The sequence below is a fragment of the Ranitomeya imitator genome, chromosome 5 (assembly GCF_032444005.1).
Source record: "Ranitomeya imitator isolate aRanImi1 chromosome 5, aRanImi1.pri, whole genome shotgun sequence".
In the NCBI taxonomy this organism is placed as follows: domain Eukaryota; kingdom Metazoa; phylum Chordata; class Amphibia; order Anura; family Dendrobatidae; genus Ranitomeya; species Ranitomeya imitator.
The window spans coordinates 416278327-416304212 of record NC_091286.1 but is presented as its reverse complement, the minus strand read 5'-3'; the positions used below and the strand labels follow the sequence as shown (position 1 = coordinate 416304212).

Below are 25886 nucleotides of genomic sequence, written 5' to 3'. Positions count from 1 at the left end.
TTGTATACAGGAACATCTGCACAGCATATGGGCTAAGTCCCCTAAGTCCAAGTGGGAGACCCCAGAAAAAGTGGTGGAGAATGAAAGGGCTAAAATCCTGTGGGACTTCAAGATCCAGATGGATAAGCAGGTGTTGGCTAACCAACCAGACATTGTAACAGCAAGCAAGGATCAGTAGACAGCAATGATAATAGATGTGGCAGTGCCAAGTGACAGCAATATCAGAAAGAAGGAATATGAGAAGCTGGAGAAATACCAAGGCCTCAAAAGAGAGCTGAGAAGATGTGGAAGGTGAAGTCAACAGTGATTCCAGTGGTGATAGGAGCACTTGGAGCAGTGACCTCTAAGTTGGAAGAATGGCTACAACAGATCCCAGGAGCAACATCTGAGCTCTCTGTCCAGGAAAGTGCAATGCTTGAAACAGCTAAGATCCTGCACAGAACTCTCAAACTCCAAGGCCTCTGGTAGAGGACCCGAGAATGAGAAAGGACAACAAAGACCATATATATATATTGTAAGGCAGTGACCGGTGTCATATGCGAGGGTCGCTATGTATCCCCCAGGATGTGCTTAGAAGCATATTAGATCCGCTGGAGTGCCCTGTGCTCACAGCAGGTTTGCCTGTGAGACACAGGGAAGAATAAAAGTGAGTGTGAACTGGATCAAGTTATTTGACACAGAAATTATTCAGGAAAACCCGGTATGGGCTTTAATTTTTGAAACGGACTGCAGGAAGGTAGTGGGGCCGGTCCGTTTCCTCCAACCCAGATCTTATAGTGGCCCATGGCCATGGAATCTGGAGGATAGAAAAAAAACCCTGCAAGAGAGTTTGGGTGTGTCAGTGTTGGTCTGGGAGTCAGACATAGCAGGAGGCTTATGAGGAGCTCTTTCTGTGTGGAGCAACACGGGCCAGACAGAGCCTGAAAAGCCTGACACCCCAGCGTACACAGTGGTGTAATACGTCCACGGCAACGGATTGTGGATGGACTTTGTTTTTCCCGGCTGCATACCAAAGGACTTGTTTGCTTACTTTTCGGTTTGTGAGTACGCTGTGAAATAAACAAGACTTTATTTGAACTTTATATGGGTCACTGCCTATTCACTGCACTGCGAGGACATCGCTACATCACATATGGTTGGAGAATGCGGAGCAGTGTGAATTAAGGCATACCCCAACACCATTTGCATGTCTGGTATTAAGCCTGCTACATTACAATTCAGGCCTACAGACAAAATGGAGGAGATCCTGAGGCAGCTGGTCCTCACACAGCAACAAAAGCAAAAAAAAGTAATAACCTGTTGCTGCAGCAAATTACAGCCCTGCGTGAGGCACCTCCAGCACCGACCCCGGAACGTCGCAATGCCCAAGACAAGGTCTGCTCCGCTTTGAGGAAATTGAGTCTGGAAGATGACGTAGAAGCTTTCCTCACCGTCTATGAGCGCACGGCAGAGCGGGAGAATCTGCCAGCAGCACAGTGGGCTGAAGTTGTGGCTCCGTTCTTGAGGGGTGATGCTCTAAAGGCCTACTTTGACCTCAGTCGGGAGGATGCTCAGGACTATTCCAAGCTAAAAGGTGAGATCCTTGCCCGACTGGGGGTTAATACTTTTGTGAGAGCTCAACGGGTGTTTTCTTGGACTTTTGTGGTAGCCCAGCCTGCCCGGTCTCAGATTTTTGACTTATTGCAGCTTGTGAAACGGTGGCTCCAACCTGAGACTTTAACCACAAGTCAGATAGTGGAGAGGTTGGTGGTCGACAGACTGTTGAGGGCTCTGCCAGCAGCCATACAGCGTTGGGTGAGTCAAGGGGACCTGGGTACCTTAGAGCAGGTTGTAGGCCTGATAGAGCGATATAAGGCCACCCAGGACTTTATACGGTACACTGCTCCGCTTCGGCTGTCACGTAAGGCTCCGCCAGCTTAGGAGTCTGAGAAAAGTCCACGACCCTCCACTGGGACAAAACCAGACGGAGTCCGTGCTGAGGGGTTGTCTCGGAAAGAGAGTGACTACAGACCTGTGTCCCCTAAACTGGCTCCAAGGTTACCTCATGCCACAGTCGTTACGTGTTGACGGTGCCAAAAACCTGGACATGTGGTTGCTAATTGCCCCCTAACACCAGAACCCATGGACTGCGGGTATACCCGCTGCGTGTCTATGTATGCCCAGCCAGTCTGCATTGCCACTACAGACCCTGCCGGTACTGAACCTCAGCTATGCAGAGTGCTCGTTAACGGGTACCAGATGGATGCTCTCTTGGACTCGGGGAGCTTGGTGACCCTGGTACACGGGTCCCTGGCTGCTGGGGACAGTCCTAATGGATGAAAGGAGGGGGTAGTATGCATACATGGGGACCTCCGAGAGTACCCGACTGCGGAGGTCACATTCTCCACCCCATGTGGAGAGATAAAACATGTGGTGGGAGTGGTAAAGACTCTTCCGTATGGGACTGTGATGGGTAGAGACTTGCCGTTGTTCTGGCCCCTCTGGGAGACCAGAGTTAACCCTCTCAGGGTAAAAAGCATTCCGGGTGCAGAACCTGAAGATCCCGAGTCAGGGACACCTGCCGTAGGGGTCGCCACGATAGGGACAGTGTGTAATCCCGATAGGTTTCCCCTAGAGGTGTTGGCAGGAGAAGTGGAAGAGAATCCACCAATTCCTGAGCTGGAGGTGTCACCTGGTAAGTTTGGGACTGCCCAGCTCCAGGATCCCACTCTGACCCGGGCAAGGGAAAGAGTGATCGAGGTGAATGGGGTGGCACAACAACCTGGTGCAGAAAAGGAGTTTCCCCGGATGATGATCAACCAGGAGTTACTGTACAGGGTTGATAAAATCCGGGATGAGGTGGTGGAACAACTGGTAGTGCCCCAACCCTATCGTCGGGCGGTGCTCGACATGGCTCACACTCACATGTTGGGGGGGCACTTGGGGGCCAAAAAGACATTAGAGCGCATATTACAGAGGTTTTTTTGGCCTGGTGTCTACGCTGAGGTTACAAAGTACTGTGACACATGTCCTGAGTGTCAACTAACCTCACTCACCATGAACTACCGGAGTCCATTAGTGCCTCTGCCCATCATAGAAGTACCCTTTGAGTGGATAGCGATGGATCTGGTGGGACCAATAGTAAAATCCGCCCGGGGCCATCAGCACATATTAGTAGTTGTAGACTACGCCACCAGGTATCCAGAGGCGATACCGCTCCAGCACACTTCGGCTAAACTAATAGCCCGTGAACTGTTTGCCATGTTTTGTCGCCTTGGACTTCCCAAGGAGATCCTTACAGATCAGGGAACCCCTTTTATGTCTAAAGTGACTAGGGAGCTATGTAAATTGCTCCAAATTAAACAGTTGCATACGTCAGTGTACCATCCACAAACCGATGGGTTGGTCGAGAGGTTTAATAAGACCCTCAAGGCCATGCTCAAAAAGGTGGTCGCCAAGGATGGGAAGGATTGGGATATGTTATTGCCATATTTAATGTTCGCCATACGCGAGGTACCGCAGGCGTCCACGGGGTTCTCCCCATTTGAGCTATTGTATGGCAGGCACCCGAGGGGACTGCTGGATGTAGCCAAAGAGACGTGGGAACAGGAGCCCACTCCACATAAGAGTGTTATCGAGTATGTGGCAAGTATGCAGGATCGGATTGCAGTCGTGTGTTATGATCCGGTGGTTTGGACAAATAATGGACCTGATTGTTACTGATAATAGGACGAGCTCTGGGACGTGGGAACTCTGCTAACCGCAATCCCTAAACCTATCAAAACACACTAGAAATAGCCGTGGATTGCGCCTAACGCTCCCTATGCAACTCGGTACAGCCTAAGAAACTAGCTAGCCCTGAAGATGGAAAAATAAAGCCTACCTTGCTTCAGAGAAATTCCCCAAAAGAAAAGGCAGCCCCCCACATATAATGACAGTGAGTAAAGATGAAAATACAAACACAGAGATGAAATAGATTTAGCAAAGTGAGGCCCGACTTATTAAACAGACCGAGGATAGAAAAGGTTACTTTGCAGTCAGCACAAAAACCTACAAAAAATCACGCAGAGAGTGCAGGGAAAAATACCTTCCGCACCGACTCACGGTGCGGGAGGCGCCCCTCTGCGTCCCAGAGCTTCCAGCAAGCAAGGCAATACTGACAAAAGCAAGCTGGACAGAAAAAATAGCAAACAAGCAAAATAGCACAGAGGAACTTAGCTTCTGCTGGAGCAACTGGAACTCAGAACGATCCAGGAGCGAACAAGAGCCATAGTACAACATTGACAGCTGGCATGGGGCAAAGATCTAAGTGGAGTTAATAGAGCAGCCCACTAACGAATTAGCCTCGTCACCTGTGGAAGGAAACTTAGAAACACCCACAGGCACCAGAGAAAGTCCATGGACAGAACCAGCCGAAGTATCATTCATGACCACAGGAAGGAGCCTGACAACAGAATTCACAACAGTACCCCCCCCTTGAGGAGGGGTCACCGAACCCTCACGAGAGCCCCCAGGTCGACCAGAATGAGCCAAATGAAAGGCACGAACCAGATCGGCCGCATGAACATCAGAGGCAAAAACCCAGGAATTATCCTCCTGACCATAACCCTTCCACTTGACCAAGTACTGGAGTTTCCGTCTCGAAATACGAGAATCCAAAATCTTCTCCACCCCATACCCCAACTCCCCCTCAACCAACACCGGAGCAGGAGGGTCAACGGATGGAACCACAGGCGCAACGTATCTCCGCAATAACGACCTATGGAACACATTATGGATGGCAAAAGAATCTGGAAGGGCCAAACGAAATGACACAGGATTGATAACCTCAGAAATTTTATATGGACCAATGAAAGGAGGCTTAAACTTAGGAGAGAAAACCTTCATAGGAACATAACAAGACGACAACCAAACTAAATCCCCAACACGAAGTCGGGGACCCACACAGCGCCGGCGGTTAGCGAAACGTTGAGCCTTCCCCTGGGACAATGTCAAATTGTCCACCACATGAGTCCAAATCTGCTGCAACCTATCCACCACAGTATCTACACCAGGATAGTCCGAAGACTCAACCTGCCCTGAAGAGAAACGAGGATGGAAACCAGAATTGCAGAAAAACGGCGAAACCAAAGTAGCCGAGCTGGCCCGATTATTAAGGGCAAACTCAGCCAATGGCAAAAAGGACACCCAATAATCCTGATCAGCAGAAACAAAGCATCTCAGATATGTTTCCAACGTCTGATTAGTTCGTTCGGTTTGGCTATTTGTCTGAGGATGGAAAGCCGAGGAAAAAGACAAATCAATGCCCATCCTAGCACAAAAGGATCGCCAAAACCTCGAAACAAACTGGGAACCTCTGTCCGAAACGATGTTCTCTGGGATGCCATGTAAACGAACCACATGCTGGAAAAACAATGGCATCAAATCAGAGGAGGAAGGCAATTTACACAAGGGTACCAAATGGACCATCTTAGAAAAGCGATCACAAACCACCCAAATGACTGACATCTTGTGAGAGACGGGGAGATCCGAAATAAAATCCATAGAAATATGCGTCCAGGGCCTCTTCGGGACCGGCAAGGGCAAAAGCAACCCACTAGCACGAGAACATCAGGGCTTAGCCCGAGCACAAGTCCCACAGGACTGCACAAAAGAACGCACATCCCATGACAAAGACGGCCACCAGAAGGATCTAGCCACCAAATCTCTGGTAGCAAAGATTCCAGGATGCCCAGCCAACACCGAACAATGAAGCTCAGAGATAACTCTACTAGTCCATTTATCAGGGACAAACAGTTTCTCTGCTGGGCAACGGTCAGGCCTATCAGCCTGAAATTTTTGCTGCACCCGCCGCAAATCAGGGGAGATGGCAGACAAAATGATCCCCTCTTTGAGAATACCTGTCGGCTCAGAAACACCCGGAGAGTCAGGCACAAAACTCCTTGACAGGGCATCAGCCTTCACATTCTTAAAGCCCGGAAGGTACGAAACCACAAAATCAAAACGGGAGAAAAACAACGCCCATCGAGCCTGTCTCGGATTCAACCATTTGGCAGACTCAAGATAAGTCAAATTTTTGTGATGCTTAGCTCCTTCAAGCCAATGACGCCACTCCTCGAATGCCCACTTCATGGCCAACAATTCTCGATTACCAACATCATAATTGCGCTCAGCAGGCGAAAACTTTCTAGAAAAGAAAGCACATGGCTTCATTCCCGAGCCATCAGAACTTTTTTGCGACAAAACAGCCCCTACCCCAATCTCAGAGGCATCAACCTCAACCTGAAACGGGAGCAAAACATCTGGCTGGCACAACACAGGGGCAGAAGAAAAACGACGCTTCAATTCCTGAAAAGCATCCACGGCCGCAGAAGACCAATTGACCACATCAGCACCCTTCTTGGTCAAATCAGTCAACGGTTTAGCAACACTAGAAAAATTAGCGATGAAGCGACGATAAAAATTAGCAAAGCCCAGGAACTTTTGCAGGCTCTTCACAGATGTCGGCTGAGTCCAATCATGAATGGCCTGGACTTTAACAGGGTCCATCTCGACAGTAGAAGGGGAAAAAATGAACTCCAAAAATGAAACCTTCTGAACACCAAAGAGACACTTTGACCCCTTCACAAACAAGGAATTAGTACGAAGGACCTGGAACACCATTCTGACCTGCTTCACATGAGACTCCCAATCATCCGAAAAGACCAAAATATCATCCAAATACACAATCAGGAATTTATCCAGGTACTCTCAGAAGATCTCATGCATAAAAGACTGAAATACTGATGGAGCATTGGAAAGCCCGAATGGCATCACCAGGTACTCAAAATGGCCATCGGGCGTATTAAATGCTGTTTTCCATTCATCGCCCCGTTTAATACGCACAAGATTATACGCCCCTCGAAGGTCTATCTTGGTAAACCAACTAGCCCATTTAATACGAGCAAACAAGTCGGACAGCAACGGCAAAGGATACTGAAATTTGACAGTAATTTTATTAAGAAGGCGGTAATCAATACAAGGTCTCAAAGAACCATTCTTCTTGGCCACAAAAAAGAACCCTGCTCCCAACGGTGATGACGATGGGCGAATATGGCCTTTCTCCAAGGATTCCTTTATATAACTCCGCATAGCGGCGTGTTCTGGCACAGATAAATTGAACAATCGGCCCTTAGGAAACTTACTACCAGGAATCAAATTAATTGCACAATCGCAATCCCTATGAGGAGGTAGGGCACTGGCTTTGGGCTCATCAAATACATCCTGATAATCCGACAAAAACTCTGGAACTTCAGAAGGAGTAGAAGACGAAATTGACAAAAATGGAACATCACAATGTACCCCCTGGCAACCCCAGCTGGACACAGACATAGATTTCCAGTCCAATACTGGATTATGGACCTGTAGCCATGGTATCCCTAAAACGACCACATCATGCAGATTATGTAACACCAAAAAACGGATATCCTCCTGATGTGCAGAGCCATGCACATGGTCAATTGGGTCCAGTACTGAGGCTTATTCTTGGCCAAAGGCGTAGCATCAATTCCTCTCAATGGAATAGGACACTGCAAGGGCTCCAAGAAAAACCCACAACGCCTAGCATACTCCAAGTCCATCAAATTCAGGGCAGCGCCTGAATCCACAAATGCCATGACAGAATAAGATGACAAAGAGCAGATCAAGGTAACGGACAAAAGAAATTTTGACTGTACCGTACCAATGGTGGCAGACCTAGCGAACCGCTTAGTGCGCTTAGGACAATCAGAGATAGCATGAGTGGAATCACCACAGTAGAAACACAGCCCATTCTGATGTCTGTGTTCTTGCTGTTCAACTCTGGTCAAAGTCCTATCACACTGCATAGGCTCAGGCCCATGCTCAGATAGTACCGCCAAATGGTGCACAGTTTTACGCTCACGCAAGCGCCGATCGATCTGAATAGCCAAAGACATAGACTCATTCAGACCAGCAGGCATGGGAAATCCCACCATGACATCTTTAAGGGCTTCAGAGAGACCCTTTCTGAAGATTGCTGCCAGGGCACATTCATTCCACTGAGTGAGCACAGACCACTTTCTAAACTTCTGACAATATATCTCTGCTTCATCCTGACCCTGACATAGAGCCAGCAAGATTTTTTCTGCCTGATCCACTGAATTAGGTTCGTCATAAAGCAATCCGAGTGCCAGGAAAAACGCATCTACATCACGCAATGCCGGGTCTCCTGGCGCAAGGGAAAATGCCCAGTCTTGAGGGTCACCACGTAATAAGGAAATAATGATCCTTACGTGTTGCACAGGATCACCTGAGGAGCGAGGTTTCAAAGCTAGAAACAATTTACAATTATTTTTGAAATTCAAGAACTTAGATCTATCACCAAAAAATAAATCAGGAATTGGAATCCTAGGCTCTGACATCGGATTCTGAACCACAAAATCTTGAATGTTTTGTACCTTTGTAGTGAGATTATCCATCCAAGAGGACAGACCTTGAATGTCCATGTCTACACCTGTGTTCTGAACCACCCAGAGGTAAAGGGGAAAAGTGAGACAGAACACGCTGCAAAGAAAAAAAAATGGTCTCAGAGCTTCACTTATCCCTCTATTGAGATGCATCAATACTTTTGGCCAGCTGTACTGTTATGATCCGGTGGTTTGGACAAATAATGGACCTGATTGCTACTGATAATAGGACGAGCTCTGGGACGTGGGAACTCTGCTGACCGCAATCCCTAAACCTATCAAAACACACTAGAAATAGCCGTGGATTGCGCTTAACGCTCCCTATGCAACTCGGCACAGCCTAAGAAACTAGCTAGCCCTGAAGATAGAAAATAAAGCCTACCTTGCCTCAGAGAAATTCCCCAAAAGAAAAGGCAGCCCCCCACATATAATGACAGTGAGTAAAGATGAAAATACAAACACAGAGATTAAATAGATTTAGCAAAGTGAGGCCCGACTTATTAAACAGACCGAGGATAGAAAAGGTTACTTTGCAGTCAGCACAAAAACCTACAAAAAACCACGCAGAGAGTGCAGGGAAAAATACCTTCCGCACCGACTCACGGTGCGGGAGGTGCCCCTCTGCTTCCCAGAGCTTCCAGCAAGCAAGGCAATATTGACAAAAGCAAGCTGGACAGAAAAAATAGCAAGCAAGCAAAATAGCACAGAGGAACTTAGCTTCTGCTGGTGCAACAGGAACTCAGAACGATCCAGGAGCGAACAAGAGCCATAGTACCACATTGACAGCTGGCATGGGGCAAAGATCTAAGTGGAGTTAATAGAGCAGCCCACTAACGAATTAGCCTCGTCACCTGTGGAAGGAAACTTAGAAACACCCACAGGCACCAGAGAAAGTCCATGGACAGAACCAGCCGAAGTACCATTCATGACCACAGGAAGGAGCCTGACAACAGAATTCACAACAGTACCCCCCCTTGAGGAGGGGTCACCGAACCCTCACGAGAGCCCCCAGGTCGACCAGGATGAGCCAAATGAAAGGCACGAACCAGATCGGCCGCATGAACATCAGAGGCAAAAACCCAGGAATTATCCTCCTGACCATAACCCTTCCACTTGACCAAGTACTGGAGTTTCCGTCTCGAAATACGAGAATCCAAAATCTTCTCCACCACATACCCCAACTCCCCCTCAACCAACACCGGAGCAGGAGGGTCAACGGATGGAACCACAGGCGCCACGTATCTCCGCAATAACGACCTATGGAACACATTATGGATGGCAAAAGAATCTGGAAGGGCCAAACGAAATGACACAGGATTGATAACCTCAGAAATTTTATACGGACCAATGAAAGGAGGCTTAAACTTAGGAGAGAAAACCTTCATCGGAACATAACAAGACGACAACCAAACTAAATCCCCAACACGAAGTTGGGGACCCACACAGCGCCGGCGGTTAGCGAAACGTTGAGCCTTCCCCTGGGACAATGTCAAACTGTCCACCACATGAGTCCAAATCTGCTGCAACCTATCCACCACAGTATCTACACCAGGACAGTCCGAAGACTCAACCTGCCCTGAAGAGAAACGAGGATGGAAACCAGAATTGCAGAAAAACGGCGAAACCAAAGTAGCCGAGCTGGCCCGATTATTAAGGGCAAACTCAGCCAACGGCATAAAGGACACCCAATCATCCTGATCAGCAGAAACAAAGCATCTCAGATATGTTTCCAACGTCTGATTAGTTCGTTCGGTTTGGCCATTTGTCTGAGGATGGAAAGCCGAGGAAAAAGACAAATGAATGCCCATCCTAGCACAAAAGGATCGCCAAAACCTCGAAACAAACTGGGAACCTCTGTCCGAAACGATGTTCTCCAGGATGCCATGTAAACGAACCACATGCTGGAAAAACAATGGCACCAAATCAGAGGAGGAAGGCAATTTAGACAAGGGTACCAAATGGACCATCTTAGAAAAGCGATCACAAACCACCCAAATGACTGACATCTTTTGAGAGACGGGGAGATCCGAAATAAAATCCATAGAAATATGCGTCCAGGGCCTCTTCGGGACCGGCAAGGGCAAAAGCAACCCACTAGCACGAGAACATCAGGGCTTAGCCCGAGCACAAGTCCCACAGGACTGCACAAAAGAACGCACATCCCGTGACAAAGACGGCCACCAGAAGGATCTAGCCACCAAATCTCTGGTAGCAAAGATTCCAGGATGCCCAGCCAACACCGAACAATGAAGCTCAGAGATAACTCTACTAGTCCATTTATCAGGGACAAACAGTTTCTCTGCTGGGCAACGGTCAGGTCTATCAGCCTGAAATTTTTGCAGCACCCGCCGCAAATCAGGGGAGATGGCAGACAAAATGATCCCCTCTTTGAGAATACCTGTCGGCTCAGAAACACCCGGAGAGTCAGGCACAAAACTCCTTGACAGGGCATCAGCCTTCACATTCTTAGAGCCCGGAAGGTACGAAACCACAAAATCAAAACGGGAGAAAAACAATGCCCATCGAGCCTGTCTCGGATTCAACCGTTTGGCAGACTCAAGATAAGTCAAATTTTTGTGATCTGTCAAGACCACCACGCGATGCTTAGCTCCTTCAAGCCAATGACGCCACTCCTCGAATGCCCACTTCATGGCCAACAATTCTCGATTACCAACATCATAATTGCGCTCAGCAGGCGAAAACTTTCTAGAAAAGAAAGCACATGGCTTCATTCCCGAGCCATCAGAACTTTTTTGCGACAAAACAGCCCCTGCCCCAATCTCAGAGGCATCAACCTCAACCTGAAACGGGAGCAAAACATCTGGCTGGCACAACACAGGTGCAGAAGAAAAACCGACGCTTCAATTCCTGAAAAGCATCCACGGCCGCAGAAGACAAATTGACCACATCAGCACCCTTCTTGGTCAAATCAGTCAACGGTTTAGCAACACTAGAAAAATTAGCGATGAAGCCACGATAAAAATTAGCAAAGCCCAGGAACTTTTGCAGGCTCTTCACAGATGTCGGCTGAGTCCAATCATGAATGGCCTGGACTTTAACAGGGTCCATCTCGACAGTAGAAGGGGAAAAAATGAACCCCAAAAATGAAACCTTCTGAACACCAAAGAGACACTTTGACCCCTTCACATACAAGGAATTAGTACGAAGGACCTGGAACACCATTCTGACCTGCTTCACATGAGACTCCCAATCATCCGAAAAGACCAAAATATCATCCAAATACACAATCAGGAATTTATCCAGGTACTCTCAGAAGATGTCATGCATAAAAGACTGAAATACTGATGGAGCATTGGAAAGCCCGAATGGCATCACCAGGTACTCAAAATGGCCCTCGGGCGTATTAAATGCTGTTTTCCATTCATCGCCCCGTTTAATACGCACAAGATTATACGCCCCTCGAAGGTCTATCTTGGTAAACCAACTAGCCCATTTAATACGAGCAAACAAGTCGGACAGCAACGGCAAAGGATACTGAAATTTGACAGTAATTTTATTAAGAAGGCGGTAATCAATACAAGGTCTCAAAGAACCATCCTTCTTGGCCACAAAAAAGAACCCTGCTCCCAACGGTGATGACGATGGGCGAATATGGCCTTTCTCCAAGGATTCCTTTATATAACTCCACATAGCGGCGTGTTCTGGCACAGATAAATTGAACAATCGGCCCTTAGGAAACTTACTACCAGGAATCAAATTAATTGCACAATCGCAATCCCTATGAGGAGGTAGGGCACTGGCTTTGGGCTCATCAAATACATCCTGATAATCCGACAAAAACTCCGGAACTTCAGAAGGAGTAGAAGACGAAATTGACAAAAATGGAACATCACAATGTACCCCCTGGCAACCCCAGCTGGACACAGACATAGATTTCCAGTCCAATACTGGATTATGGACCTGTAGCCATGGTAACCCTAAAACGACCACATCATGCAGATTATGTAACACCAAAAAATGGATATCCTCCTGATGTGCAGGAGCCATGCACATGGTCAATTGGGTCCAGTACTGAGGCTTATTCTTGGCCAAAGGCGTAGCATCAATTCCTCTCAATGGAATAGGATGCTGCAAGGGCTCCAAGAAAAAACCACAGCGCCTAGCATACTCCAAGTCCATCAAATTCAGGGCAGCGCCTGAATCCACAAATGCCATAACAGAATAGGACGACAAAGAGCAAATTAGAGTAACGGACAAAAGAAATTTAGACTGTACCGTACCAATGGTGGCAGACTTAGCGAACCGCTTAGTGCGCTTAGGACAATCGGAAATAGCATGAGTGGAGTCACCACAGTAAAAACACAGTCCATTCTGACGTCTGTGTTCCTGCCGTTCAGCTCTGGTCAAAGTCCTATCACACTGCATAGGCTCAGGCCCATGCTCAGATAGTACTGCCAAATGGTGCACAGTTTTACGTTCACGCAAGCGCCGATCGATCTGAATAGCCAAAGACATAGACTCATTCAGACCAGCAGGCATGGGAAATCCCACCATGACATCTTTAAGGGCTTCAGAGAGACCCTTTCTGAAGATTGCTGCCAGGGCACATACATTCCACTGAGTGAGCACAGACCACTTTCTAAACTTCTGACAATATATCTCTGCTTCATCCTGACCCTGACATAGAGCCAGCAAGATTTTTTCTGCCTGATCCACTGAATTAGGTTCGTCATAAAGCAATCCGAGCGCCAGGAAAAACGCATCTACATCACGCAATGCCGGGTCTCCTGGCGCAAGGGAAAATGCCCAGTCTTGAGGGTCACCACGTAATAAGGAAATAATGATCCTTACCTGTTGCACAGGATCACCTGAGGAGCGAGGTTTCAAAGCTAGAAACAATTTACAATTATTTTTGAAATTCAAGAACTTAGATCTATCACCAAAAAATAAATCAGGAATTGGAATCCTAGGCTCTGACATCGGATTCTGAACCACAAAATCTTGAATGTTTTGTACCTTTGTAGTGAGATTATCCATCCAAGAGAACAGACCTTGAATGTCCATGTCTACACCTGTGTTCTGAACCACCCAGAGGTAAAGGGGAAAAGTGAGACAGAACACGCTGCAAAGAAAAAAAAATGGTCTCAGAGCTTCACTTATCCCTCTATTGAGATGCATCAATACTTTTGGCCAGCTGTACTGTTATGATCCGGTGGTTTGGACAAATAATGGACCTGATTGTTACTGATAATAGGACGAGCTCTGGGACGTGGGAACTCTGCTGACCGCAATCCCTAAACCTATTAAAACACACTAGAAATAGCCATGGATTGCGCCTAACTCTCCCTATGCAACTCGGCACAGCCTAAGAAACTAGCTAGCCCTGAAGATAGAAAATAAAGCCTACCTTGCCTCAGAGAAATTCCCCAAAAGAAAATACAAACACAGAGATGAAATAGATTTAGCAAAGTGAGGCCCGACTTATTAAACAGACCGAGGATAGAAAAGGTTACTTTGCCGTCAGCACAAAAACCTACAAAAAAACACGCAGAGAGTGCAGGGAAAAATACCTTCCGCACCGACTCACGGTGCGGGAGGCGCCCCTCTACGTCCCAGAGCTTCCAGCAAGCAAGGCAATATTGACAAAAGCAAGCTGGACAGAAAAAATAGCAAACAAGCAAAATAGCACAGAGGAACTTAGCTTCTGCTGGAGCAACAGGAACTCAGAACGATCCAGGAGCGAACAAGAGCCATAGTACAACATTGACAGCTGGCATGGGGCAAAGATCTAAGTGGAGTTAAATAGAGCAGCCCACTAACCTGTGGAAGGAAACTTAGAAACACCCACAGGCACCAGAGAAAGTCCATGGACAGAACCAGCCGAAGTACCATTCATGACTACAGGAGGGAGCCTGACAACAGAATTCACAACAGTCGTGCAACCCATAGTAAAGGAGCATCTGTTGGATGCCCAGGCCGCTTAGAGCCGTACATATAATAAAAGGGCCACGGTCAGGACCTTTAAAGAAGGAGACCGGGTGTTGTTACTAGTACCCACCCCAGAGAGTAAACTCAGGGCCAAGTGGCAAGGGCCTTATGAGATACGGGGGAAGGTGGGGGAAGTGAATTACAAAGTGTACCAACCCGGGAAAAGAAAACCCGAGCAGTTATACCATGTAAACCTGCTAAAGGCCTGGAAGGACCGAGAATGTTTGGTCACAGATGCAACTACGGTCATACAATCGGAGGTCCCACTGGCCCTGGCCAAGGACACAGCCAGGTGTGAGGTAAAAGTCAATGATGCCCTCACAAAACAGCAGCGGCGGGAGGCTCGAGCTTTGGTACAGCAGAATATGGATGTATTCTCAGAGCTGCCGGGGCGACCCTCAGTGATTCAGCATGACATTGTCACTGAGCCCCGGGTAAAGGTGCGGATGAAACCGTACAGAGTGTCAGAAGCCACAAGGCAAGCCATCGCGGCCGAGGTAAAGCAAATGCTTCAGTTGGGAGTCATTGAGGAGTCCCGAAGTGAGTGGGCTAGCCCCATTGTACTAATACCAAAACCTGATGGGTCATTACGCTTCTGTAATGACTTTAGGAAGTTAAATGAAGTGTCAAAATTTGACCTGTACCCCATGCCACGGGTGGACGAGCTAATTGAGAGACTGGGGAAGGCCCAGTACTTCACCAAGCTGGATCTCACGAAAGGTTACTGGCAGGTTACCTTAACAGAGTCAGCTAAAGAAAAGACTGCTTTTATAACCCCAGAGGGTCTCTATCAATACGTTGTCTTACCTTTTGGGTTACATGGGGCTCCGGCCACATTCCAGGGGCTGATGGACATCGTGTTAGCGCCACATAGAGATTACGCGTCGGCCTATTTGGATGACATAGTCATCTTTAGTACCGACTTGGATACCCATCTGTCCCAGGTACAAGCAGTGCTGGAGTCTCTTAGAGCCGCAGGGTTAACAGCAAACCCAAAGAAATGCGCGATCGGTCTCACGGAAGCCCGGTACTTGGGATACGTGATCGGCCGGGGGTTTATCAAACCTCAAGTGAACAAAATTGAGGCCATTCAAAACTGGCCCAAGCCCTTAAGTACCAAACAAGTGAGGGCATTCCTTGGCATCATTGGGTATATACCCAATTTTGCTGGTAAATTGGCTTCCCTAACGGACCTGTTAAAAGGGAAGAAAACGGTGATGGTCAAGTGGAATCCTCAAGCAGAGGAAGCTTTCCAGTCCCTGAAGTCGGCGTTGTGTGGACAGCCGGTCCTCATCAGCCCCGACTTCAAGAAAACCTTTGTTGTGCAAACTGATGCTTCAGAGGTAGGCTTAGGAGCGGTGCTGTCGCAAGAGGTGAACGGGGATGAGCATCCAGTCACCTATTTAAGCAGGAAACTGACCCCGGCAGAGAAAAATTATAGCGTAGTGGAGAAGGAGTGCTTGGCGATTAAATGGGCCTTGGAGTCTCTACACTACTATTTGCTTGGGCGTCAGTTTCGGTTGGTAACAGACCATTCACCCCTTATCTGGATGAGAAATGCAAAAGAGAGGAATGCCCGAGTCACCAGATGGTTCTTGTCCCTACAAAACTTCAGCTTCTCTGTGGAACATTGGGCTGGGAAATCACAGGGAATTGCCGATGCCCTGTCACAGGCACCATGTATGCTGACAAATATTCAACCCCACAAGTCTGAACAGAGGGGGGGGTATGTGAGGCAGTGACCGGTGTCATAAGCGAGGGTCGCTATGTATCCCCCAGGATGTGCTTAGAAGCATATTAGATCCGCTGGAGTGCCCTGTGCTCACAGCAGGTTTGCCTGTGAGACACAGGGAAGAATAAAAGTGAGTGTGAACTGGATCAAGTTATTTGACACAGAAATTATTCAGGAAAACCCGGTATGGGCTTTTATTTTTTAAACGGACTGCAGGAAGGTAGTGGGGCCGTTTCCTCCAGCCCAGATCTTATAGTGGCCCATGGCCATAGAATCTGGAGGATAGAAAAAAGAACCCTGCAAGAGAGTTTGGGTGTGTCAGTGTTGGTCTGGGAGTCAGACCTAGCAGGAGGCTTATGAGGAGCTCTTTCCGTGTGGAGCAACACGGGCCAGACAGAAATTTGGTGAGGTTGGAAAGTAAGTGGATATATAGACTAGGGAGCATAGCCCCTCAAGGTCTCAATGAGAATTTTGGTTTTTCGGCCTTTCTAGATTAATACCAACATATGGGCTTAGTGTATTTTTTAGGGGTTTTGGGACATTTAATGGTGATGGTATTTTAGGATTTTAACAGTTTTTTCTTCTTTTCTAGTTCTTATATTATATCTATATTATGATACCTGGACTTTGTGCAATATTCTTCCCCCACCCAAGCTGTTTCGGGACATCAATTGGAGCGGAGTAGTCGAATCGTTGATACATCTTTCAAGATTGAAGACATCTAATAATTTTTTATTGAGAAATTGCTATTTGTTTCCTGTTATTACCCTATGAATTTATTCCATATGTATTTTTGTGTAGATGTTAATGCTCATTAGCATTATTCTGTCTTTTTTTACACTTTATATATGTAATATATTATTAATATAACTCATTAATTATAATGTTAGATGTTTTGTTATGAATTTTGATTTATAGTATATTTCTATTTAGCACTTTTCTTATTCAGGATTGATTAATCCATTACTAAGCATAGATCTAGGTTTACACTTTATGGTAATTTTTTTATAGTATTTTGCACCTTATTGATCATGTACTGTTATAGCACTTTATGTCATAATAGGGATTATGTATTATTTATTCATGTATATATGGAATGTATATGTATCTATTTATTATTCTTAGCTAGGGTATGGTTTTTAACTGTACATATTTATTTATTATAAACAGGATTATTGTATAAGCGGTATAGATTCTCTGCATATTATACGTCTGTGTTAGTCTGGTGACATGCGCTGCCTTCTATCTGGCTGGGCACTGACCTCGTACATCTCCGGCACTCGGGACTGGCTGACACGCACAGCGCTCATTATTGAGCGCCTGAGTGTTTGCGGTCCACCGCCCGGGGATGGTGAGGTCATTTCCGGTGTGCAGCAGATGCTGTCAGCGCTTTCCAGTTTCCAGGACTACACAGACGCTAGCGTCCTGCATTTTAGTTTTGATTGGCGGAGGTTTTGTATATAAGTCCGGCGTCCCTCTACCCCGACACGCCCCCTGAGGAAGTGTTACGAAACGCGCGTCGGGGTAAAGGAACGGAAACGGGCAATACACTATGTAAGTTATGTGTTGCTCACTTGGATCAGCTTTTTGTTTGGCATTTATTTAGGTGTTTACTTTGGGGCAGCTTATGTGTGAGTCATATGCCTCGGGCGGTGACAAAATCATGTGCAGCATTCAAGGTATATAACACCTCCTGTCATTGTTAAGCAGGACACATGTGAGATTTTGGTGTCCAGCTGACAGGTATATTTAAATCACACAGGCTGTCTTTAGCAGTGAGCCCAGGATATTTTCAGGTGTGTTTTTTGTTTTGTGGCCATGTTGTAAAATCTGTTCCGCTATCTGGGAGAATTGTTCTTCTTTACTTATTTTTTGTTTCACTTTTTAATTATCAATAAATATTATGATAATTTTATTATGACAAATATTGTGTTTTAGTCTTTTCTTGTGACTAGTGGAAGACTGATGTGTTGGATTTTTATAGAACCTTGTTGACACAATGATATAATTGGGACCCTTTGTTGGATTGTATTACGGGCCAGACAGAGCCTGAAAAGCCTGACACCCCGGCGTACACAGTGGTGTAATACGACCACGGCAACGGATTGTGGATGGACTTTGTTTTTCCCGGCTGCATACCGAAGGACTTGTTTGCTTACTTTTCCGATTTGTGAGTACGCTGTGAAATAAACAAGACTTTATTTGAACTTTATATGGGTCACTGCCTATTCACTGCACAGCGAAGATATCGCTACATCACAATATATATATATATATATATATATATATATATATATATATATACTGCTCAAACAAGAAAGGGAACACTTAAAAGACACAATGTAACTCCAAGTCAATCACACTACTATGAAATCAACCTGTACAGTTATGAAGCAACACTAATTGTGGACCAATTTATCCTGCTGTTGTGCAAATGGAACAGAAAACAGGTATAAATGATAGGCAATTAGCAAAACAACCGCTAAAAAGGAGTGGTTCTGCAGGGAGTGAACACAGATCATTTCTCTATTCTCATCCTTTTTTGCTGTTGTTTTGGTCACTTTTGCATTTTGTAATTGCTCTCACTGCTAGAGGTTCTGTACAGTAGCATGATGTGGTGTCTACAACCCACATACATTGCTCAGGTAGTGCAGATCATCCAAGATGGCACATCAATGCGAGCTGTGGCAAGAAGGGGAGCTATGTCTGTCAGCGCAGTGTCATGAGAATTAAGTTGATACCAGGAGACAGACCAGTACACCAGGAGATTTTGAGAGGGCCGTAGGAGGGCAACAACCCAGCAGGATGTCTATCTCCTTTGTGCAAAGAGGAACAGGAGGAGCAGTGCCAGAGCCCTACAAAATGACTTCCAGCAGGCCACTAACATCCATGTGTCTGCTCAAATTGTCAGAATCGGAATACATGAGGCTGGTATGAGGGCCCAATGTGCACATATAGGTGTTATACTTACAGCCCAACACTGAACAGGGAGACTGACAATTGCAAAGAACAACAAGATTGGCAGATTCAACATTGGTGCCCTGTGCTCTTCACAGATGAGAGAAGGTTCATACTGAACACATGTGACAGATGTGACAGAGTCTGGAAATGCTGTGGAGAATGTTCAGCCGCCTGCAACATCCAACAGCATGACCAGTTTGGCAGTGGGTCAGTAGCTATGTGGGAAAGCACTTTTTTTGATGCCTGCACAGCCCTCCATGTGCTAATCACTCTTACTGCCATTATTCACCGGGATGAAATCCTCAGACCTATTGTGAGACCATATGCAGGTGTACTGGATCCTGGGTTCCTTCTGATGCATGACAATGCTAACACTCATTAGCTGCGTCATGAAGGCATTGATGCCATGGACTGACCTGCCCTTACACAGACCTGAATAAAATCGAGCACATCTGGGACATCATGTTCCATCCACCAACACCATGCTACACCACAGACTGTTCTGGAATTTAATGATGCATTATTTCAGGTTTGGGAGGAGATACCTCAGGAGAACATCCGCTGCCTCATGCAGACCATGCCCAGGCATAGTATGGGGGTCATAGAGGCACTTGGAGGTCACACACACTACTGAGCATCATTTCCTTGCTTTGAGGCATTTCAACTGAAGCTGGATCAGCCTGTAATTTGATTTTTCCATATTGATTTTGAGTTTAATTGCAAATACAGGCGTCCATGGGATATTAATTTAGAGTTGCATTGATAATTTTTATGTTTTATTGTTCTCAACGCATTCCACTATGTAATGAATAAAGATTTGCAACTAGAATATTTAATTCATTGATATCTAGGATGTGGTATTTTAGTGTTCCCTTTATTTTTGAGCAGTGTATATACTGTACACGTGTAACTTCCTATTGTGTTTGTGCTAGTAGCATCAGGTGAGCAGACATTAATGGTTACACATTCATGAATGTCATAGCAGTGGATTTCATTAAATGAAACATTACAAGAAGGTAAAAGAGATATGAAATATATTGTTTACTAATAAATGGAGCTTTACGATCTTGGTAAGTGATGACATAGAGCTAGAATATAGCATCACAGGCAGCATCAGAGTACCATGTCCAGATTACATATAGTCTGCAAAGAACTGCAAACTAACATAGTAACGTGCAATTTTTTAACATTTTGTCTGAATTTTTCTCATTATTATTTTTATTTTACTCTTTAAAATTTTACAATTTAAAAATAATAAAAAAAGTTTGCAAATTGCACTTTGAACTTATTATTCTCCACTTGGTGCCCCAAAAACTGCAGCTGTGTGGCCCTATATACAGCTTCTGTTCTGTGGCACTGATTTTTTTTCTTTTTTGGCATTGCTGCATGAATCCCTTTATGGTTACTTCACACACACACACACACATATATATATATATATATATATATATATATATATATATATATAAAGCTGAATGTGTGTGTGTGTGTATGTGTGTATGTCCGGGATTGGCATCTGCACCGTCGCAGCTACAGCCACAAAATTTTGCACAGTCACACGTCCGGACCCTGAGAGCGTCATAGGCTATGTTGTGAGGTGAAATTTTAACCCCGTGCTTTCCAATTCACCAAACAATTTTGCCCCTATCTACATAATGGGAAAAAATGAAAGGAAAAGTGTTGGAGGCAAATTGACAGCTGCCAGATGTGAACAAGGGGGACGTAAAGAGTGAGAGCGATGGCGCCAAAGAGTATATACCGTACAGTTGCTAAGGTGGGGCCCCGACATGGGATACTCACCACACACGGGGATATGAACACACACACAAAATGTGCCACACACTACCACGTGCTTGAACACATATCACCCTCAGCACACATTTCACCACACATTCTCCAACTTCGCCACATAAAAGTCGAAACACAAAAGTCGCCGCTCAAAACTCGCCACGCGCAGAACTCGCCACATGCAAAAACTAGGCTCTTGCAAAACTCGCCACAAGTGCAAAACTCACCTCATGGAAAACTCGCCACACGCAAAACTTGCACACGCGGAAAAATTGCCACATGCACAAAAGTTGCAACACATGCAAAATTTGCCTCACACAAAACTTGCACATACTCAAAAGGCACCACACAAAACTCGCCACGTGCAAAACTCGCCATGCGCAAAACTTGCTGCACACAAGTTGCTACACTAACCTGTCACATGCAACTCGACAAACAAAAAGTTGCTACACGCATGTTGCCACACAAAACTCATCTCACAAAAGTCGCTACATGCATGTCGCCACACACAACTCAACACACACAACTTGACAAACGAAACTCGCCCAAAAACACACACAAGTCTGGTCTTATCCTTCAAAAATAAAAATCTGATTAATGAGCAGACAAACTACAACAAATGTACCATATAGGAAATACGGCAGCTGTCAGTCACATGACCTGTCTATTATGTGTATGTGTGAGCTAATATATACTGCCAGGGGGAGGGCTTCCTGTTGGCTGGGGATTTATCAGGCTGCCAATTTAGCTTACAAATACTGAGGTAAAAATACTGAGCAAATAACGTGTGAACGAGGTCTAATACAGGAGGAGATGACACACAGGTATATACTATATACAGGAGGAGATGACACACAGATATATACTATATACAGGAGAGATGACACACAGGTATATACTATATAGAGGAGGAGATGACATACAGGTACATACTATATACAGGAGGAGATGACACACAGGTATATACTATACACAGGAGCAGATGACCTACAGGTATATACTATATACAGGAGAAGATGACCTACAGGTATATACTATATACAGGAGGAGATGACCTACAGGTATATACTATATACAGGAGGAGATGACACACAGATATATACTATATACAGGAGAGATGACACACAGGTATATACTATATACAGGAGGAGATGACACACAGGTATATACTATATACAGGAGCAGATGACCTACAGGTATATACTATATACAGGAGGAGATGACCTACAGGTATATACTATATACAGGGTAGATGACACACAGGTATATACTATATAGAGGAGATGACATACAGGTACATACTATATACAGGAGGAGATGACACACAGGTATATACTATATACAGGAGGAGATGACACACAGGTATATACTTAATACAGGAGCAGATGACCTACAGGTATATACTATATACAGGAGGAGATGACACACAGATATATACTATATACAGGAGAGATGACACACAGGTATATACTATATAGAGGAGGAGATGACATACAGGTACATATATATACAGGAGGAGATGACATACAGGTATATACTATATACAGGAGGAGATGACACACAGGTATATACTATATACAGGAGCAGATGACCTACAGGTATATACTATATACAGGAGGAGATGACATACAGGTATATGCTATATATAGAAGATGACATGCAGGTATATACTATATACAGGAGGAGATGACACACAGATATATACTATATACAGGGGAGATGACACACAGGTATATACTATATACAGGAGGAGATGACATACAGGTATATACTATATATAGAAGGAGATGACATTCAGGTATATACTATATATAGGGTAGATGACACACAGCAGGTATATAATATATACAGGGGAGATGACATACAGGTATATACTATATACAGGAGATGACATACAGATGTATACTATATATAAGGGAGATGACAAACATGTATACTGTATACTGAGGTGATGAGGTGAAAATGAGAGGGGTGAGGTGAAAATGAAAAGGTGTGAGTACAAAATGAGAGGAGTGAGGAAAAATAATAGAGTGATCAGAAAATGACAGATGTGAAGTTGAAATGACAAGTGTTAGGGGGGAATGAGAGGAGTGAGGGAGAAAATGAGAGGTGTGAGGGAGAAAATGAGAGATGTGAGGGGGAAAATGAAAGATGTGATTGGGAAAATGAGAGGCATGATGGGAAAATAAGAGAAGTGAGGTGCTATAACTAACCACAGATATTTACTATGCCCAGGCAACGTCGGGCTCTTCAGCTAGTTTAATTATATAGGAGCAATTTAAAGAAATCCAGCAGCATGGATGTAAAACCTCTATTGATGCATAATTAAAATCCTGATGACGTTCACCATAGACTTAATATTCTGAAACAACCACGCATTTCTGGTGCTGCAAACACCATTAGTCATGCTGTGACATGCACACTTTGTATTATAGACAGTTACCATTAAATTTCTGTATTTTAGGGAATTTTCTTTTGTATTTTTTTTTATATTATTTTGCTTGTTCACAAAAATGATTGCACAACCAATGCAAAAATTTGTGACAAATGGGTACACGCTCTCTGACACTGATTTCAATATTTTTTTTCTTTTTAGTAAAAACTATTTTTCTGTAAAAACTAATCAGTTACATTTCTGGTGAGGATCACAAAGCTTATAAAATGCACAAAATTCACAAGTGGTACCTGCCTTTTAATAAATTAGATGCATCTTATTCCTGCATGTCCGTCACTAAAGGTACCTTCACACTGAGCAACTTTACAACGAGAACAACAGCGATCCGTGACGTTGCAGCGTCCTGGATAGCGATCTCGTTGTGTTTGACACGCAGCAGCGATCTGGATCCCGCTGTGCCATCGCTGGTCGGAGCTAGAAGTCCAGAACTTTATTTGGTCGTCAGGTCGGCGTGTATCGTCATGTTTGACAGGAAAAGCAACAATTCCATGGAGCGAACAACCAGCGAGAACGATAACTACGTCACTGGATCGCTCCTGCATCGTTCTGCTGTTGCTGTGTTTGACGTCTCCTAGCGACCTAAACAGCGACGCTGCAGCGATCGGCTCGTTGTCTATATTGCTGCAGCGTCGCTTAGTGTAACGGTACCTTAAGACTGGCACACAAACCGCCAGGCTTAATGGATTGGGGCCATACCTTGAGTTTATGTTTGCGCCACAGATAACACTATCAGTCAGATGTGACTATGATATTAGCTACATTATGTTGCTGCCCAGCAGGGCGCAGGATGTAGTCTATAAAACAAACAATAACAGTATGGATTATTTTATTCTAATGTAATATTATTGTTTGTTTTTATCACTCATTAATATTTCATGCTGTCAGTTTTGATTACACAGAACAGGACCGGTTGTATTCGTAGACACAACATAAATGGCTGCCACTAGCAGCAACCATTGTTTAGAGAAACTGACAGGAAAAGCGTCAGTCTGTATACTGGCCTTATATGACACTGCAGAATTCTGAATATAGTGATTAACCTCAGGGTATATCGCCACGGTGTGTACATTTCTGGTGGTATCCGGTGTTATCGAGCTGCATCATTAACTACAGTATTCAATGCAGCTAAAGAAATTTATTAATACGGATCAATCGCGCCAAAGGAGAAATCAGAACTCACCCCAGAATCCATCATTACAGGCACAGGTGTAATTTCCTATTGTGTTAGTGCAGGTGGCATTAGGTGAGCAGATATTATTGGTCTCACATTCATCAATATCATCACAGTGGGTCCCGTTACCTGATCAATATAAAATGCTCAGTTTACTGAGGATGTAACACTATAGATAAATGTGGAAACTAAAATGTATTATTCTATATACGTTGTCTAATCAGCTATTGAAAAATAGAAGCATTAAGTCATCGAGGTTCTAGATGAAATATGACAAGATATCCTGGCACAGGCTTTCTTGTTTTGAGGAGACTACAGATAAATCTACTGAAAGCCTGAAGGAAGCGACAAATTGGTCAAAAAGCCAGGGCTGTCTTACATAACCTCTCATTCCATTACCCTGTAAGTTAGGGTTTAGGTTTATCACTGTATGGTAAGTTCTGTCCATTTATGCACAAATATAACAAAAAAATGGAGCATTTACTATTGTGATATAAATACTACGTTGCAGCCAGGGATCGTGATACAGAAACCAGTAACTGAAACCACTAGTAGACAATTCAGTGACCATCGCTGAACAAAGTTGTAGGTTATCATGTTCCAGGTAATTCATTGTGTGTGAAAGGGAACCTGTCAGCAGGATTATGCTCAGTATACTACAGACAGTGTCAGGTTGGCGCCGTTATACTGATTACAATGATATCTTGGGTGATGAATTCTGTCTTGTGGTTGTTGTTTAATCTTTGTTTGTAGTTTTCAGTTATGCTCATGCTCCAGGGTGGCCTGCGGGGGTCTTTATGTGTTGTTCTGCGTACATATTCGTCTGTATGGCTTCTGACACTGTCTGTAGTTTACTTAGTAAAATCCTGCTGACAGGTTCACTTTATGTCACAAGATGCTACATCTGTGTGCATGTCCGTAACATGAGCTACTAACTTCCATTACTATCATATATCGCTGATGTACGTCATTTGTCATGAAGGGTTAACTAATGATATATCAGAGGTATAAATGGAAATGAAATGGAGGGCACCGCGAATAAATACCAAGAGGGAAGGTTCACCGTGGGCCTGGAATTATACATGAGAAAAGGCAGGACAAAGATCATGCCCACATATATAGGAACACCTCCACATATGACAATATCAAAGTTGTATTTTATTAGCAAACCTCAAAAGATATATACATGTGAAGAACAAAAACACACAATACAGTTAAAAACACGTAAAATTTGCAATTATGCATAAAAATATCTATTCATGTGTCATGCCCTAGTATAGGGGAAATGACAGCCCACAAAACATGTGTCACCCACAACAAAGATGTCAAAATGATGTTGCTGCAAAACCATAGAAGATACAAACACTCATGGCCCCATTATGCAAT

The 25886-nt window shown here is 44.8% G+C and overlaps 1 protein-coding gene across 12 annotated transcripts in view; it reads right to left on the bottom strand.

Annotated features, from left to right (window-relative positions):
• LOC138638065 (latent-transforming growth factor beta-binding protein 4-like) overlaps nucleotides 1-25886 on the bottom strand; it is a 385781-nt gene that overhangs the window by 54220 nt on the left and 305675 nt on the right. For all 12 annotated transcript variants that reach the window (XM_069727038.1, XM_069727040.1, XM_069727039.1 and 9 more), the window contains one exon: nucleotides 24510-24629. In XM_069727038.1, coding sequence (XP_069583139.1) covers nucleotides 24510-24629 — 120 coding nt within the window. The remainder of the gene's footprint in view (nucleotides 1-24509; nucleotides 24630-25886) is intronic.